This window comes from Balaenoptera physalus (genome assembly GCF_965194825.1).
Source record: "Balaenoptera physalus genome assembly, chromosome: 1".
Taxonomy (NCBI): Eukaryota; Metazoa; Chordata; class Mammalia; order Artiodactyla; family Balaenopteridae; genus Balaenoptera; species Balaenoptera physalus.
Genome location: NC_138882.1, coordinates 187,801,077 through 187,817,844, shown reverse-complemented (window position 1 = coordinate 187,817,844; position 16,768 = coordinate 187,801,077). Strand labels below are relative to the sequence as shown.

The 16,768-nt window shown below is 44.4% G+C and overlaps 1 protein-coding gene across 5 annotated transcripts in view; it reads right to left on the bottom strand.

Annotated features, from left to right (window-relative positions):
• MTOR (mechanistic target of rapamycin kinase) overlaps nucleotides 1-16,768 on the bottom strand; it is a 126,187-nt gene that overhangs the window by 36,577 nt on the left and 72,842 nt on the right. For all 5 annotated transcript variants that reach the window (XM_082414044.1, XM_082414047.1, XM_082414045.1 and 2 more), the window contains 2 exons: nucleotides 10,999-11,074; nucleotides 7,846-7,985 (listed from right to left, as the gene is read on the bottom strand). In XM_082414044.1, coding sequence (XP_082270170.1) covers nucleotides 7,846-7,985; nucleotides 10,999-11,074 — 216 coding nt within the window. The remainder of the gene's footprint in view (nucleotides 1-7,845; nucleotides 7,986-10,998; nucleotides 11,075-16,768) is intronic.

Below are 16,768 nucleotides of genomic sequence, written 5' to 3'. Positions count from 1 at the left end.
AATCTAAAAGTTGCACTCTAAATAGAACTGACTGAATAAACCATATAAAAAACCTGCATATGATCAGGAAAAGAATTCTACTCCTTTCATCTCTTTTTAAAATCTCTTTCAGCCTACTGCATTCTTAAACCCCTTGGTCAGCATCACTAGCCACTTATACTTCACAGGTAATTATAAAACTGGAACAAATTCAAGAGCTCAGAGGTAGATGGCACTGGGTAGTGCACGTCAGGAGACCTGGATGACTCTGCCCTCGGAGGCTATGTCGACTTCTATGAGCCTCAGTTTCCCAACGGTCACACAAGGAGATTAAACAAAATCGCATATAAAGTCTCTTCTAACGCATCCAAGCCAACCCTACTTAACCCACCTAAGGACAGTGGTTGTCACTAATTATGAAAGGCGGGGAGGGCAGGAAAGGTTTCAAGGAGGGAGAAACAGTTCAGGTGGACCTTGAAAGATGGGGAGAATTTCAAAAAGTAGAAAAAGGAGAAGAAGAGGTGAGCAATTCAGGGCACTGAATGAAAGAATGCAAAGAAAAAAAATTCTGTGGGGTTTGGAGAATGGCCGACCAATAGCCCTTCGGTTAAAGTTCAAACTCTTAACGTGGACCATAAGCCCCACTTGATCTGGCCCCTGCCTAGCTCTCCTGCCTCACCTCTTACCTCTTTTCCGCATCACACTCGACCCCACAGCCTTACTGAACTTTCAGAACCCTAAACATAATAATGTGCTCGCTCCTCCTCACTGTCTGGGTCCGAGTTAGGTATCACTTCTTCGTGGAAGCCTTCCAGAACCTTCCAAGCTAGGATTAGGGCCCCTTCTGATATCCCACAGCCCCTGGGCTTCTCTTCTCCTTTATAACTGTATTCACTCTGTGCTACAGCAGCCTGGTCGTCTGCCCTGTAAGCTCTGGGAAGGCAGGGGCTGTGTCCCTCTTGTTCATGCTGTGTCCTCAGGGCCTAGCACAGACACTAGCAATGAGTAAGCGCTCAGTACGACTGGCTGAATGAATGAATGGGGCACTCAGTCCCATATGCAAGAGGAAGTTGAGATAATTTGCTCCTGGGGAGGCAGTACGGCATTCTGTTTGTTATTTAAAACTGTAGTTGGAGATTAACCAAGATGGCGGAGTAGAAGGACGTGCCCTCACTCCCTCTTGTGAGAACACCAGAATCACAACTGGCTGCTGGACAATCATCGACAGGAAGACACTGGACTTCACCAAGGAGGATACCCCACGTCCAAGGACAGAGGAGAAGCCACAGTGAGGCGGTAGGAGGGGCGCAATCAGAGTAAAATCAAATCCCATAACTGCTGGGTGGGTGACTCACAGACTGGCGAACACTTATACCACAGAAGTCCACCCACTGGAGTGAAGGTTCTGAGCCCCACGTCAGGCTTCCCAACCTGGAGGTCCGGCAACGGGAGGAGGAATTCATAGAGAATCAGACTTTGAAGCCTAGTGGGAATTGATTGCAGGACTTCGACAGGACTGGGGGAAACAGAGACCCCACTCTTGGAGGGCGCACACAGAATAGTGCGCGCATCGGGACCCGGGGGAAGGAGCAGTGACCCTGGGGGAGACTGAACCAGACCTACCTGCTAGTGTTGGAGGGTCTCCTGCAGAGGCGGGGGCTGGCTCTGTTTCACCGTGGGGACAAGGACACTGGCAGCGGAGGTTCTGGGAAGTACTCCTTGGAGTGAGCCCTCTCAGAGTCTGCCATTAGCCCCACCAAAGAGCCTAGGTAGGCTCCAGCGTTGGGTTGCCTCAGGCAAAACAACCAACAGGGAGGGAACCCAGCCCCACCCATCAACAGTCAAGTGGATTAAAGTTTTACGGAGCTCTCACCGCCACAGTAACAGTCAGCTCTACCCACCACCAGAGCCTCCCATCAAGCCTCTTAGATAGCCTCAACCACCAGAGGGCAGACAGCAGAAGCAAGAAAAACTACAATCCTGCAGCCTGTGGAACAAAAACCACATTTACAGAAAGACAGACAAGATGAAAAGGCAGAGGGCTATATACCAGATGAAGGAACAAGAAAAAGCCCCAGAAAAACAACTAAATGAAGTGGAGATAGGCAACCTTCCAGAAAAAGAATTCAGAATAATGATAGTCAAGATGATCCAGGACCTCGGAAAAAGAATGGAGGCAAAGATCGAGAAGATGCAAGAAATATTTAACAAAGACCTAGAAGAATTAAAGAACAAACAAACAGAGATGACCAATACAATAACTGAAATGAAAACTACACTAGAAGGAATCAATAGCAGAATAACTGAGGCAGAAGAACGGATAAGTGACCTGGAAGACAGAATGGTGGAATTCACTGCTGCGGAACAGACTAAACAAAAAAGAATGAAAAGAAATGAAGACAGCCTAAGAGACCTCTGGGACAACATTAAACGCAACAACATTCGCATTATAGGGGTCACAGGAGGAGAAGAGAGAGAGAAAGGACCAGAGAAAATATTTGAAGAGATTATAGTCGAAAACTTCCCTAACATGGGAAAGGAAATAGCCACCCAAGTCCAGGAAGCGCAGAGAGTCCCATACAGGATAAACTCAAGGAGAAACATGCCGAGACACATAGTAATCAAAGTGGCAAAAATTAAAGACAAAGAAAAATTATTGAAAGCAGCAAGGGAAAAATGACAAATAACATACAAGGGAACTCCCATAAGGTTAACAGCTGATTTCTCAGCAGAAACTCTACAAGCCAGAAGGGAGTGGCATGATATACTTAAAGTGATGAAAGGGAAGAACCTACAACCAAGATTACTCTACCCGGCAAGGATCTCATTTAGATTTGATGGAGAAATCAAAAGCTTTACAGACAAGAAAAAGCTAAGAGAATTCAGCACCACCAAACCAGCTCTACAACAAATGCTAAAGGAACTTCTCTAAGTGGGAAACACAAGAGAAGAAAAGGATCTACAAAAACAAACCCAAAACAATTAAGAAAATGGTCATAGGAACATACATATCGATAACTACCTTAAACGTGAATGGATTAAATGCTCCAACCAAAAGACACAGGCTTGCTGAATGGATACAAAAACAAGACCCATATATATGCTGTCTACAAGAGACCCACTTTAGACCTAGGGACACATACAGACTGAAAGTGAGGGGATGGAAAAAGATATTCCATGCAAATGGAAATCAAAAGAAAGCTGGAGTAGCTATACTCATATCAGATAAAATAGACTTTAAAATAAAGAATGTTACAAGAGACAAGGAAGGACACTACATAATGATCAAGGGATCAATTCAAGAAGAAGATATAACAGTTACAAATATATATGCACCCAACACAGGAGCACCTCAATACATAAAGCAACTGCTAACAGCTATAAAAGAGGAAATTGACAGTAACACAATCATAGTGGGGGACTTTAACACCTCACTTACACCAATGGACAGATCATCCAAAATGAAAATAAATAAGGAAACAGAAGCTTTAAATGACACAATAGACCAGATAGATTTAATTGATATTTATAGGACATTCCATCCAAAAACAGCAGATTACACTTTCTTCTCAAGTGCGCACGGAACATTCTTCAGGATAGATCACATCTTGGGTCACAAATCAAGCCTCAGTAAATTTAAGAAAATTGAAATCATATCAAGCATCTTTTCTGACCACAACGCTATGAGATTAGAAATGAATTACAGGGAAAAAAATGTAAAAAACACAAACACATGGAGGCTAAACAATACGTTACTAGATAACCACTGAAGAAATCAAAGAGGAAATCAAAAAATACCTAGAGACAAATGACAATGAAAACACGACGACCCAAAACCTATGGGAGGCAGCAAAAGCAGTTCTAAGAGGGAAGTTTATAGCTATACAAGCCTACCTAAAGAAACAAGAAAAATCTCAAGTAAACAATCTAACGTTACACCTAAAGAAACTAGAGAAGGAAGAACAAACAAAACCCAAAGTTAGCAGAAGGAAAGAAATCATAAAGATCAGAGTGGAAATAAATGAAATAGAAACAAAGAAAACAATAGCAAAGATCAATAAAACTAAAAGCTGGTTCTTTGAGAAGATAAACAAAATTGATAAGCCATTAGCCAGACTCATCAAGAAAAAGAGGGAGAGGACTCAAATCAATAAAATCAGAAATGAAAAAGGAGAAGTTACAACAGACACCGCAGAAATACAAAGCATCCTAATAGACTACTACAAGCAACTCTATGCCAATAAAATGGACAACCTGGAAGAAATGGACAAATTCTTAGAAAGGTATAACCTTCCAAGACTGAACCAGGAAGAAACAGAAAATATGAACAGACCAATCACAAGTAATGAAATTGAAACTGTGATTAAAAATCCTCCAACAAACAAAAGCCCAGGACCAGATGGCTTCACAGGCGAATTGTATCAAACATTTAAAGAAGAGCTAACACCTATCCTTCTCAAACTCTTCCAAAATATAGCAGAGGGAGAAACACTCCCAAACTCATTCTATGAGGCCACCATCACCCTGATACCAAAACCAGACAAAGATGTCACAAAGAAAGAAAACTACAGGCCAATATCACTGATGAACATAGATGCAAAAATTCTCAACAAAATACTAGCAAACAGAATCCAATAGCACATTAAAAGGATCATACACCATGATCAATTGGGGTTTATCCCAAGAATTCAAGGATTCTTCATTATATGCAAATCAATCAATGTGATAAACCATATTAACAAACTGAAGAAGGAAAACCATATGATCATCTCAATAGATGCAGAAAAAGCTTTAGACAAAATTCAACACCCATTTATGATAAAAACCCTCCAGAAAGTAGGCATAGAGAGAACTTACCTCAACATAATAAAGGCCATATATGACAAACCCACAGCCAACATTGTTCTCAATGGTGAAAAACTGAAACCATTTCCTCTAAGATCAGGAGTAAGACACGGTTGTCCGCTCTCACCACTATTATTCAACATAGTTTTGGAAGTCCTAGCCATGGCAGTCAGAGAAGAAAAAGAAATAAAAGGAATACGAAGTGGAAAAGAAGAAGTAAAACTGTCACTGTTTGCAGATGACATGATACTATACATAGAGAATCCTAAAGATGCCACCAGAAAACTACTAGAGCTAATGAATGAACTTGGTAAAGTTGCAGGATACAAAATTAATGCACAGAAATCTCTTGCATTCCTATACACTAATGATGAAAAATCTGAAAGAGAAATTATGGAAACACTCCCATTTACCATTGCAACAAAAAGAATAAAATACCTAGGAATAAACCTACCTAGGGAGACAAAAGACCTGTATGCAGAAAACTATAAGACACTGATGAAAGAAATTAAAGATGATACCAACAGATGGAGAGATATACCATGTTCTTGGATTGGAAGAATCAACATTGTGAAAATGACTATACTACCCAAAGCAATCTACAGAGTCAATGCAATCCCTATCAAATTACCAATGGCGTTTTTTACGGAGCTAGAACAAATCATCTTAAAATTTGTATGGAGACACAAAAGACCCCGAATAGCCAAAGCACTCTTGAGGGAAAAAAACGGAGCTGCAGGAATCAGACTCCCTGACTTCAGACTACACTACAAAGCGACAGTAATCAAGACAATATGGTACTGGCACAGAAACAGAAACATAGATCAGTGGAACAAGGTAGAAAGCCCAGAGATAAACCCACGCACCTATGGTCAACTAATCTATGACAAAGGAGGCAAAGATATACAATGGAGAAAAGACAGTCTCTTCAATAAGTGGTGCTGGGAAAACTGGACAGCTACATGTAAAAGAATGAAATTAGAACACTCCCTAACACCATACACAAAAATAAACTCAAAATGGATTAGAGACCTAAATGTAAGACCGGACACTATAAAAGTCTTAGAAGAAAACATAGGAAGAACACTCTTTGACATAAATCCCAGCAAGATCTTTTTTGATCCACCCCCTAGAGTAATGGAAATAAAAACAAAAATAAACAAATGGGACCTAATGAAACTTTACAGCTTTTGCACAGCAAAGGAAACCACAAACAAGACGAAAAGACAACCCTCAGAATGGGAGAAAATATTTGCAAACGAATCAACGGACAAAGGATTAATATCCAAAATATATAAACAGCTCATTCAGCTCAATATTAAAGAAACAAACACCCCAATCCAAAAATGGGCAGAAGACCTAAATAGACATTTCTCCAAAGAAGACATACAGACGGCCACGAAGCACATGAAAAGATGCTCAACATCACTAGTTATCAGAGAAATGCAAATCAAAACTACAATGAGGTATCACCTCACACCAGTTAGAATGGGCATCATCAGAAAATCTACAAACAACAAATGCTGGAGAGGGTGTGGAGAAAAGGGAACCCTCTTGCACTGTTGGTGGGAATGTAAATCGATACAGCCACTATGGAGAACAATATGGAGGTTCCTTAAAAAACTAAAAATAGAATTACCATATGACCCAGCAATCCCACTACTGGGCATATACCCAGAGAAAACCGTAATTCAAAAAGACACATGCACCCAAATGTTCATTGCAGCACTATTTACAACAGCCAGGTCATGGAAGCAACCAAATGCCCATCAACAGACGAATGGATAAAGAAGTGGTGGTACATATATACAATGGAATATTACTCGGCCATAAAAAGGAACGAAATTGAGTCATTTGTTGAGACGTGGATGGATCTAGAGACTGTCATACAGAGTGAAGTAAAGTCAGAAAGAGAAAAACAAATATCGTATATTAACGCATGTATGTGGAACCTAGAAAAATGGTACAGATGAACCAGGTTGCAGGGCAGAAGTTGAGACACAGATGTAGAGAACAAACGTATGGACACCAAGGGGGGAAAACTGCGGTGGGGTGGGGATGGTGGTGTGCTGAATTGGGCGATTGGGATTGACATGTATAAAGTGATGTGTATAAAATCAATGACTGATTAAAAACAAAACAAAACAAAACAAAAACTGTAGTTAAACTAGTTCATGAGTGCAGGATGGCATTTTGTTTCAGCTATTTTAAAAACCTGCACTTGATGCTGGAAAATGGAACAGGAACCATTTTTCCTTTAACATCCCCTAACAATTCCCCAGGCCAAGATGCAGGCAAGTGTTCTAAATCAAGCATTACTGTCACTTCTACCTGGCATACCCTTTCCCTCTCCCCATTCTCCTTCGCCTGTCTCCCAACCGTAGGCCTTCCTCCAGGGAGAACTGCAAGATCACCCTGTTCCCCACTTCGGTCTTTCAGAGCTGTGTGCTCAGACCATTCATTGTCCCTGGGCTCTCAGGCTCTAGTAACTGCCTGCAACGTGCTTGTCTCATCAGCCTCACAAAGGAGGAGGCCTTGTTATTTTTTGTGTTTTTTTTTTTTAATCTCTGGAGCCTGGCATAGTGCTGAGCCCGTAGTAAGCATTCAATAAAGGTGAAGCACCTGAAGAAAGCAGTCATCTGTTCTTCTTTCCTAAAATCATTAGCAAGAGGTAATAAAGAAAAGAAAAAAAATCAAGGTTCCAGAGTAAGAATATGAAGTCTTCATCAGTCAGTCAAGGTCAAGAGGCAGACAGAAAATAGGTGTAGATCTCAGGAGCACACCCACACCTGTCCTGTCCCAGAGCATTACAAAGTTTAAGTTAAAAAAAAAAGAAAGAAAGAAAGAAAAAAAGAGTCTTTCTATTTAGCACTGAGACAGAACAGAGAGAGAAACACTCCAAAGTGATAGATGATTACTGGGAAAATAACCAAGTGAAACAAAAATGAGAGTCTTAGATGAGAACTCTGGTTGGGAGAAGCATTTCAAATGCAACTCGGCCAACATCCCGCTACAGCTTACCATTCCCCCAGGGCCTCGAGGCAGCGCATGCGGCCCAGCATCAGCTCCGGGTCATCCTTGTTGGTGTCCATTTTCTTATCATAGGCCACAAGAGCATCCTCCCACTCATGCAGTTTCTCATACCACGTAGCCTGGATCTCCTGCCAAGTGGCAAAGAAAGAGGACCGTTGGGAGGCACAGAGAACACAGGGGTGCATTTCTTTTAATCCACAGACTCTCTTTCCCGAGTGTGCCGTGCTGTATGCGTGACACTTCACCCATCACAGTGTGCCTTGGCTTTGCCTGAAAAGAACTTCAGAATATCCGGAGGTATGTTTGGTGACGGTGGGAATGCTGGTTCCTTGGCACAGTGATGGAACAACCCTGGGATAATCAGAGAGCAGATGTCAGGCCATGCCTTCCCCCCATCACTTCCAGCCCAGACACAGGAGTCAGCAGAACTCCAGCATGTGGGGATATGAGGACAGCGGAAATCATTTAGGATGGCAGGAAGCCCCGACCAGGGCTCCTATAAGGATGCCAAGGCCTCGATCTGCTGGAATGCTGACAGTGGGCCACATGGCAGGGATGGCAGCTGCTTTCCTGATGAGGCCAGAAAGACCAGGCCACATCTGCATATTTGCTGGAGGAAAACCACTCGCTTTTTAAAAGCTCTCGATTCTCTGCGTTTCTTAATGCATTTTAAAACTTTCAGGAAATAATAATTTAAAATACAATATAATACTGCCACTTAAAATTCTTTGGAAAAACCTTCCTCCCTTCTTCTAGAGTCTCCCATCCAATGTTCCCTCCTGCTTAGCACTTGGCAGCTTTACCAGCGGCAGGGGCCAAAGGACGGGTTCCATTACCCGGCAGATGGCGCGCCACGCTGCAGTTCAGTGTCGGCCACGTGAATGAGCGCTGCTGCAGTCTAGAAGCTGCAGACTACGGCTCTCTGAATGGCCCGGGGACTGTTTTATGTCTCTGTCTGCGCTCCATCTGCCTCCACCTCCGTCTGTCTTCTGGGCTCCTTCATAACCAGCTTGGTAAATGACCATTTCTCTACTGGGCCAGGGGAGTGGCTCTCCAGGGATTTATTTAACAACAGTACGATCCTGCAGTGGAATTTGTATGATACAATGCAGGGCCCACATTTGCTTCCCCCATTACCTTCCTCTCCTTTCTAAATGAAACTCTTATTTGAGCAGCACGTACACTAACAGCTACTGTGCTAAGCTCTCTGACAGAATCTTTTCTTCTTGAACCTCTGTGAGGAGGTCATTTCTATTTTAGGTAGCTAACTTGTGCCTGCTTCCCCTCGTGTGTCTTCAGCAGAGCCAGCCCCCTCTGCTTCCCCTGGCCTAATTCTGCGGCCACAACAGCCCTTTCCCCAATGTCCGTGTACAATGAGGTTTGCCAAAATGGACTCTGTAGAGGGTAAAACCACCTAAGCTCCATTTCCCAAGCTCGTCTAGAATCATGCCGCTCTACTACGCCTAAATATGAAAGCAAAAACTTACAGAGAAAACAGTGACTGCAGAGGCCGTACAATTAAAAACTTTGAAATTAAAAAGTAACACTGGTAAATTTCCCATTTTGAATTTCTGCACTGGGTGGAAAAGAAACAAAGGCTCACGACTAATGTATGGCACACACTCAGCATGAACAAGCAGAAAGTAGGGGGAGCGGCGTATGGAGCGGGTCACCTAGGGGGCACGATATTTTGAATTGCAACAGATCGCAGAAACTATAAGGTTTAAGCAACGAATCACACAAAATTCTAATGAGATTGCTGCTACCTAAACTGCGCTGAGAAAGCGTAGGCCCTGCCAAGAAAAAGCAACCACTGTCGAGCTTAATGTGACTCAGCCACCTAAATATAACAGAAAATCTACCATAGGTTTAGCAGTCATCCTGGAGCAATGGCCACCTTTAGAACCTGGAGACGGGGGAACTCTTCATTTAAGGTTGGCACTCTGAGCCACCGGGGTATAAAATCGCCTGAATACCAGATGTTTGTGGAATCCTTGTTTCAATTACTGCAGTCTAAGCGCTAAGATATCACAGGAGAGGACATCTCTGGGTGGAGTACATGAAGCGCCCTCTTTGCTGACCTTCTTCCCTCTGCGAACAAGGCTTGTGGCAAAGACAGACGAGACACAGTCCCTTCTGCTTTGTCATCTGGAGATGCTTTCTTAGTCTAGTCACAGATATGTGCTCAAGATGGCAAAATATTCCCTGAAATGTTTCAGTCCAATTGACCAGCCCTTGTAGAAGGCAAAAGCCCGTGAAGTAGTCACGTTTCTTCACACTGGGCTCTTGATTAAGGCAGACCGGAGTAAGTGACCTACTTGACTAATAAAAGGCTCCTCATCAAATATATGGACCCAGAACTTCCTGACCTTCCAGGAAGTCAATGTTAAGTTGATTAAGTTGATGCCTTATATATGGTTGGGAGTTACCAAAGCACTCTCCCAGGGCTACAGAGAGTAACGGAATCATTTTAATATCGGTTGGGCAAAGATGGCAGGAGGCAAGAAGCTATATAAGCAATAATGAAATGGAACAATCCCTCAATATCAGGTATAAATTATGGCATATTTTTTCTGGAGAATTACCCATGGTTTCCTCTGAAGTAGGTACTGAGCCTTAACTATGGGCCAGTGGCAATGCTGGCTGTCACAGATGACACAAAGACAACTCTGGTCAGGGTTAAACACCTGGCCTCTGACACCAGACTGCCTGGGGTTCAAGTCCTGGCTCTGCCACTTATTCACTCTGTCAGCTCAGGTAAGGTTGTTATCCTGCTGGGACCATAGTCTCCTCATCTGTAAAACGGGATGACAATAGTACACATTCAAAGGGTTGCTGTGAGGACTGAATTAGATGAAGTACATAAAGCACATAGCAAAGGGCTAGGCGCATGCTGAGAGTTTGATAAATACAAGTTATTACTGTTTTTTAGATTCTGCCCTCACGATCTCTGTTCAGCTTGAATACACTCCATACAGCCACTGCCTCCTTCAACCTCAAGATACAGGTAAGTCAGCATCAGATTTTTAACAATTGGCAAAAAAAACAGAAAAGGAAAGTAACTTTCTCAAGGTCGTGGCTTAGTGCCTCCCTAGCCAGGTGGCTACCTCTTGCTCTTCTAAAAGGAATGAGGCAACTTACCAGCTCTCCGAAGTGTTTCATGGCATATTCTAATACCCCGGCAGCTGCCTCTGGCTGCTGTAGCTTATTATTAATGCTGGGAAAACAAAAGGAAGAGGTGGTTACACTCAGCACGCCAGAGGGTGGGACGTGCAGGGTCATTTGTGGGCAGATGGCTCACCAGCGTGCTGGGGACAATGTCTTACAGATGTAGAAAGAGCATCAATTATCTATTACCACCCAGAAAGCTTGGCCTGAATGACTTCATCTTGATCTCATACTCCTAATTTTGAAGGGGCCACATTTGGTGGACAGGAGGCCTTGCCTGCTCTGCGGCCCTTCCTCCAAGCAGCGGACTGGTTTCCTCTCAGATATCATACGTCAGGCAGCACATGTCTGTTTTTTAACTAGAAACCCTGGCTCCAGAACCTTTCCTGTTGTAGAACACAACCAGATGAGGTACCTCTGAACTTTTAACTCTTACTTCTTCTCATCAGTTGCCCTTGGTGATAAGAATAACCAAAATGAATAAAAATCATCAGGCTCTGCGGGTGACAAAGAAGTGGCACTGAGGCTGGGTCATCCACGTCAATGACAGAGAACCCAGCCACAGTCTTGACTGCTCCCCTGAAGGGGCCCATCTCTTTGAAATTCAGACACTTCCCTAGTCCCTTTTCAAAGACCATGCCCTCCCTCTGCAGCAGGCTGTGAAGGGACCGCATCCCAAGTCACTTGCCTGGTCTCTCTGGCGGAGAGATGCTTTTCATAACAACACACAACTTTGCTGATGTCATCTGTGGGCAGCATATGGCCAGTTGGGGCTGGAGAACTGTTAAGTGTATTGGGGCAACTGGGCAGGAAAGCTGGAAGGCTTGCTGCCTGGAGTTGGTTCATCAGAGAGGCTGTGAAGAGGTCCTGAAAGTAGGGGAGCTGCAAGGCTCAGACCCTTGTTCCAATAGGGACCTATGTAAGAGGGTAAGCAGCAACTAACCCAACACTAAACATAAGCTTGAGTTATGGAAGGAAGGAAGGAAGAGAGGGAGGGAGCAGGCTTGAGAAAACCACAGGACAACGACGACGACATCTGTTCATAGGCAGGGAGCAAAATGTGACAGACCAACTTGGCAGTCTAGACTGGGCGTCCAAGCTCAAGGCTCCAGGCTCTGCAGCCAGAGGCAAAAGTAACTGCACAGACATCCCTCTCCTTTATTTACAGGAGTAGATGGGCAACCTTGTGTGGGATCTACTGGGTGGACTGTTTGGTGCTTCTGTGTGGGTCCCAAGCAAAGCAATGAGCCCAAATGTTCTCCGCAGGATTCAGAAATATTTTTAATTTCAAAGTGAAGCTGTAACATCATGGTTTCCTTTAGGAAGCCCTATGAGAGTTTTTCTAAGCTGAGAATGAAAAGCCAAGTCCAAAGGGACTAATTCCACTGCATGCTCATTGTGAAGCAGTTTCCCATTCCTCTTGGCTTCTAAGTCAGGTTCTCAGCTTTGTTGCTCACTCACGTGGGGCTGGGTAAACCGTATTAATAATTAATATTACTGGGTACAGATTTGTGATAATCTAGTTCCTTGAGCCCAAATAAAGATTTTGGAAGCATAAGAAGGCTGGAAAAAAGAAAGCCAGTATATATTCTATATATTATATTATACTCAAATATGTAATATATCATATGTAACTATATATAATGATACAGTCTATGTATTATTTTTAGTCCTAATGTGGACTATTGGGATGGCCCTGGTAGGAATGTAAAGTGTTCTGATGAGGAAGATAAGGAAAGTGCTCCTTGCCTGAACCAAAAGAAGTTAACTCTAAGAATCAGACATAAAAGTCCAGGAGTTCTAATAGCTGTCTTCCAATCTTATGTTCTGGAACATACTCTAATTTTCAAGAATGAATTATAAACATTACCAAAACTTGCCTCACTCTGGGGAATAAAGCAACACAAAAACAAAAGCAAGCAAAATCACTCCCCCCCTCCACTCTCCCATTTGTTATACATAAAAAGGAGAATTTTACAAGAAACTGATCAAAATCAGGAAGTTGTGACTAGAGACCTCAGAGGAGAAATACAAATTTTACCTTAATGTTGCTATGGCTTTGATATACCTCCTCTAAGGACAGACCAACACAGCTTTGCAAACTTAAAAAGAAAACTCATCACATGGCCCCAACTCCTTTAAGAGAAAGTCCACATAAGTCACCTGCATAGAACTTCCCGCTTGAATATGTGTGCAAGCAGGTGAGGATGCAGACAGAGCCCCGTGGGAAGGAAAGAGGGGCTGGGCTCACTGCGGACCCACACTGACCAGGCCTCGATCAATGGCCAGGAAAACCTGGGGTGCACCTTGAGATGCATGACAAGCTCTTGTCCAGCAGTAAGGACAGTCACTGAAGAATGACAACTTTGACTAAATGGACTAAAACAAACCCATGAAAAATGAGTGGGAGCAGACAGAAAGGGTCCCTTTGATAAATTAAGTTCTGGTTTGAGGACCTGAAAGTAAAGGAGATTGTACGCACCTACTTTCGACTGTTCAGAGAGGAGAGATTTCAAGTTAACCAGCTGTTCTCATCCTGTTTATTCTTTCCTCCTCCCTGTTTGCATTCTTCTTTCCTATAGAACTTTCTCCCTAAATGCATTTCTCTCTCCTTTCCTTCCGTGGGGTCTCCCGTGTGTGCCTACAAGGCTGCTGGAGAACGCAGCTGCAGGGGCCGAGGCTCTGGAGGTTCTCCTGGTGCTCAGGAGAGTCTACCATCTTGTTTGGGACCTTAACTTTTTCTCCCTCCTCCACGGCTTCTGGCACTCCATCACGGGAGGCAATGGATTATAATAACAACAAAAAGATACCTAAATTTACTGAGAGCTCACTGTAGGTGCCAGGCACCATGCTGATTACTGCTGATACGTGTCATCTTAACCCTACGAGGTGGACATTATAAACACTCCCATTTTACGTATAAAGAAACCGTGGCCCAGCCGGTCATCCTTTCCCTTCGAAATTGTACCATTAAAAGGATCTGAATTAATAACTAAGGGTACAGCTCTGCAGTGGGAGAGAAGCGTGTCAGCTGTCTACTCTTGGCATCACTGGGCCTGAGCAAATACGTGTAAAATAAGTGACTGAAAGCACGGCATGGGACGTTTCCATGAGCTAACCCTGTATATAATCTGCTGTACGGGAAACAGGAGCTGTAATGCACCTTCACTTTAGCTTCCTCACCCATACCATGGCTAACACCCTGCTCTGACCCCTAAGCTCCCGCTTCCTATTTTTTATTTCCTTTCAGAAGCCACTGCCGACGCCTCCACACCTCCCAGCAGGACAGTCAGCATGCGGCCACAGTGGGCTTTTCCGAGGCAGCTTGTTCGAGGCTGCCAGGCTTACAGACAGAGCCCAGGCTGCAAAGTCGGGGATGAATAAGCCTCTGTGGAAACTCAGTAGTTCCCAGCTACTAAGGCCCCAGTCTCCTGCTTGCTTGGGTGACACAAGACTGTCTGTTCAAATACTCCCTTTTTAAACTCAGACGTAGTTTTATGAGACTGAAGGGAGAGACTGTACGTGTGGCTCATGTGCAGAAACCACCTTTGCTCCAAAGGCCCCCTAATGAGGAGCTCTCGTTTTATGGGGCAGCTGGGAGTTTTCTACAGCCCGTTCAATAAACGCTCCCTTGTGTGCCCCGGAGTCTTTCCCTATTAATGCTGGAGGCTTATAAAGGGCAGACTGTTCAAAGCTCAGCCCAACAGCAGAGGAGAGCTTAACAACACAAACCAGACCTCACTGACGCTAACGAACACGTGTAGAGAGATGGAGGCTTAGGCAGCAACGTGCCCACGACAACAGTGCACAGGATGACAGGTCAACCAGATAGCCTGTCTCCTCTCCACGCTCACCAAGGCCAGAAGGAAAAGACGGCTGCGGCGCAAGAATTTCTAGGCTAGTGGATCCCGTCCCAGTGCTGTCTTGGCATGGGTGTCGGGGCAGATTTGTATCCTACTTCATTGCGCAGTGAGAACATCCAGTTGAGCTCTTGTATAGTTGCGAGTCGACAGAGCAAACAGAAGCTGCCTACCCACAGAATAAAATGCAGAGCCCACAAAAAAACCTGGTGTTAGAAATACAACGAAGAGAGACAGACAGGAAAACACAATGAATTAGGATACCAAGAGGGGAAAAGGCAATTATTCAGACATATTCACTCATTCATTCCCCACCTCCCCTCCCTCACTCCAAGATTTAATTTTTATTAAAGGAAGCTGAGTTGAAGAGCTTGAAACTGGTAAATTCTTGGCAATTGAGGGAAACACTTTTGAGAGATGAGTCGAATTAACCAATAAGAATAAGATATGGCCTCAATGCCTCCTACACCAAACAGATTACACCAGGCATCTTTTCTCCAATATCCAAAACTCTCTTTCCAGGCGTAGGGAAAGTGTGTAAGCTGAGTAAAGGACTCAGACGTGAAGGGGCTTCTCATTGCCTTGGTGGGTTCCTCGTCCAAGAGTGATGGCTGAGAAGCTAGTGCTGGGAGTGGGGACTGTTTACTTCCCCATGACTCGCCCCTTCAATCTTTTCCTCAGTGCTTTTCCCAGGCAAGTGGTGACCAGTCTCACTGAGGATGAGACTGAAGAAACGGCGGGTCATTAACTGCTCCACATCCTAACCAACGCTGACCCATTAGCAAACCAATAGGAGGGTCTCTGGCTCGGCATCCAAATGCCACTCCTACCACCTGAAGGGAAACCTGAGGAACTGTGTTGTTTCCTAAGTCATTGCTCCATGGGCTTCTGGACAGATGTCAAATCCCGTGTCATCTGGCCTGGTAATTCCTCCTGGTACGGCTCACTTGGTTATCGACCTCATCTCTTAGCCTTGGTGCCTTGATGACCTTCGGCTACTAAGAGCAGAGTGATGCAGGATCACTCAACACGCGCTGGAGCCCATTGGAAAGCCGGTCACACGAGGAGCATCTGCAGTCACATCTGGGGGACTACTCAGGCTTTCCTAGTGCTCCCATCAGGAATTTATGAGAACGTCATGCACTTGCCTCCCAAATGGCTCTGGGCCTTCTCTCTCCTATTTCTAGTGCAGACTGTAGTCTACGTTTTATTTGGTTCTCTGTCAAGTAAGAATTCTCTGAATTCCCTCGGTGCTGGGCTGCTGACACACGCAACACAGCTGACGGCGGGCCTGGGTGGGTCTGGCTGAGGAGCTCCGCAACAGCCAAGTCGAGGCCCAAATGGACCCTGCCTTGGGTCCCCACCACTGTATCAAGCAGTCTTTTTTTTTTTTTTTATGAATTTTTTCTGATGCTTTATCTTTTTAATTATGCACTTAAAAAAATTAATTAATTAATTTATTTTTGGCTGCGTTGGGTCTTCATTGCTGCGCGCGGGCTTTCTATAGTTGCGGTGAGCAGGGGCTACTCTTTGTTGCGGTGCGTGGGCTTCACACTGCGGTGGCTTCTCTTGTTCCTGAGCGTGGGCTCCAGGCGCGCGGGCTTCAGTAGTTGTGGCACGCGGGCTCAGCAGTTGTGGCGCACGGGCTGAGTTGTTCCACGGCATGCGGGATCTTCCCGGATCAGGGCTCGAACCCGTGTCTCCTGCATTGGCAGGCGGACTCTTAATCACTGTGCCACCAGGGAAGTCCCCCAAGCAGTCTTTCTTATTTCTCTTATAGAGCGGTCGCTGCTTCTGTCCATCCCTGTCACTTCTTCCAGCAGCAAGACTTAGCTCTGTGTCCAACGGATGATTAAAAACAAAACATCTTGATTCCTGTACAG